The 1,483-nt window shown below is 53.7% G+C and overlaps 1 protein-coding gene across 1 annotated transcript in view; it reads right to left on the bottom strand.

Moving 5' to 3' along the window:
• The window catches only part of LOC107106920 (olfactory receptor 4D5-like), a 5,032-nt gene continuing 3,549 nt past the window's right edge, over positions 1–1,483 (bottom strand). Inside the window, exon 2 of the mRNA XM_015407135.1 lies at positions 1–69. Coding sequence (XP_015262621.1) covers positions 1–69 — 69 coding nt within the window. The remainder of the gene's footprint in view (positions 70–1,483) is intronic.

Raw genomic sequence — 1,483 nt, 5'->3', positions numbered from 1 at the left:
TTAAGGGGCTTGGAAGTTCTGGAGCAGGCAGGCCCAGGAGAGGTTCAGAGACAGCCAGGCGGCACACACCTGCCACGAGGGACGTTATTAAAAGTGCAACTCGGGATTTCCCATGAGAATGCAAAACAGAGAACTTTTTGCCTGTTTCATCTAGCTACAGTTATATCAGGGGTCATTTTGTAGAAAGAGAGGTGCAGGAGCTCATTAGCATAACTCATTAGCATAACTTATGAGCATATGCCACACCCCCTGACATCACCGGAAGTGTGTCAGAAGGCAAAACCTACCGCTCAGGCTCCATTGGACTGTTTTGGATTGCTAGCTATTGGGGGGGGGGGGACGCACAGATCTGTCCTCGCAGAGGAGGGAGAGCTTGTACCTGAATAAAACTTGGTCTTAAAGGTGCCACTGGACTGTTTTGGACCGGGGGGGTGCTGGGAGGGGGTTCTGCAACTTACCTGGCTGCTTCTTGCTCTGACTGATGGCTGCTGAGAGCAGGGGGTGGGGCTTGTTGCATGTGCCCGCCCCCTGGGATCTTTACTGCCGGAGCTCCGCTCCTGTGCGCTCCTGCAGGAAATGACCCCTGGATAATGACCATGAGGGCTTTGTGAAATGAATGGCCGCACCCCTGCCAAGAGAAAAACATGGCTCTTTGTTTACCACTAGGGGGTGCTCTAGAGCAAGAAGGTTGAGGAAGGAAATGCCATTCTTACCCAGGCCTGCCTTTCAATTGGGTGATGGGGCCTCCTTCAGGCCGAAGATTGGGGGGGTGTACAGTGGTCCCCAGTGGATAGAAGTCTCTCTTTTGTCTAGCTGAGGACCAGAGTTGGCATACTAGGAGGTGGTGCAGCTGCCAGGGCTCAGAGTCTCTGGCAGGACCCACTGTTGCTGATGTCCCCTGCATGCTCACTTGTTAGCACTCCACCACACATGTGCCCCGCAGCAAGCACGGCCCAGTGACACTGGGGAAAGGGCTGCAGGCAACTGTGAGCATGGGCAGGGTGACAGCCGGTAAGCAGACAAGGGGAAAACACACAAGCAGGTGGGAGGCAGGGGGCTGGTGATGGGCAGAGGATGGGGAAACCCTCTGCCCAGGGGCCCCCAGAACCCTGGAACTGGCCCTGCTCTAGCCCACTGCAATCCTGATTGGCAGGGCTCTTTTTTGTAGAAAAAGCCCAGCAGGAACTCATTAGCATAATAGGCCACACCCAACAGCAGAAACTCATTAGCATATTAGGCTGCACCCCCATGTTACCAGAAGTGTGGTTATCCAGCCACACCCACCTTTTGCTTCTTATTCTGTTTACCTTGTTTGTGGTCAAAACCCAGGGCTTTTTTTGTAGCAGGAACCCCTTTGCAAGTTAGGCCACACACCCCTAATGTAGCCAATCCGAATGAGTTTCTGCTGTTGGGTGTGACTTATTATGCTAATGAGTTCCTGCTGGGCGTGGCCAACTTGGGAGCCATCCGGAACTCCGTTCCT

The sequence above is a fragment of the Gekko japonicus genome, unplaced genomic scaffold (genome assembly GCF_001447785.1).
Source record: "Gekko japonicus isolate JY-2015 unplaced genomic scaffold, Gekko_japonicus_V1.1 scaffold3481, whole genome shotgun sequence".
NCBI lineage: Eukaryota > Metazoa > Chordata > Lepidosauria > Squamata > Gekkonidae > Gekko > Gekko japonicus.
Note: the sequence above shows the minus strand (reverse complement) of the source record. Positions and strands in the feature narration are given on the sequence as shown.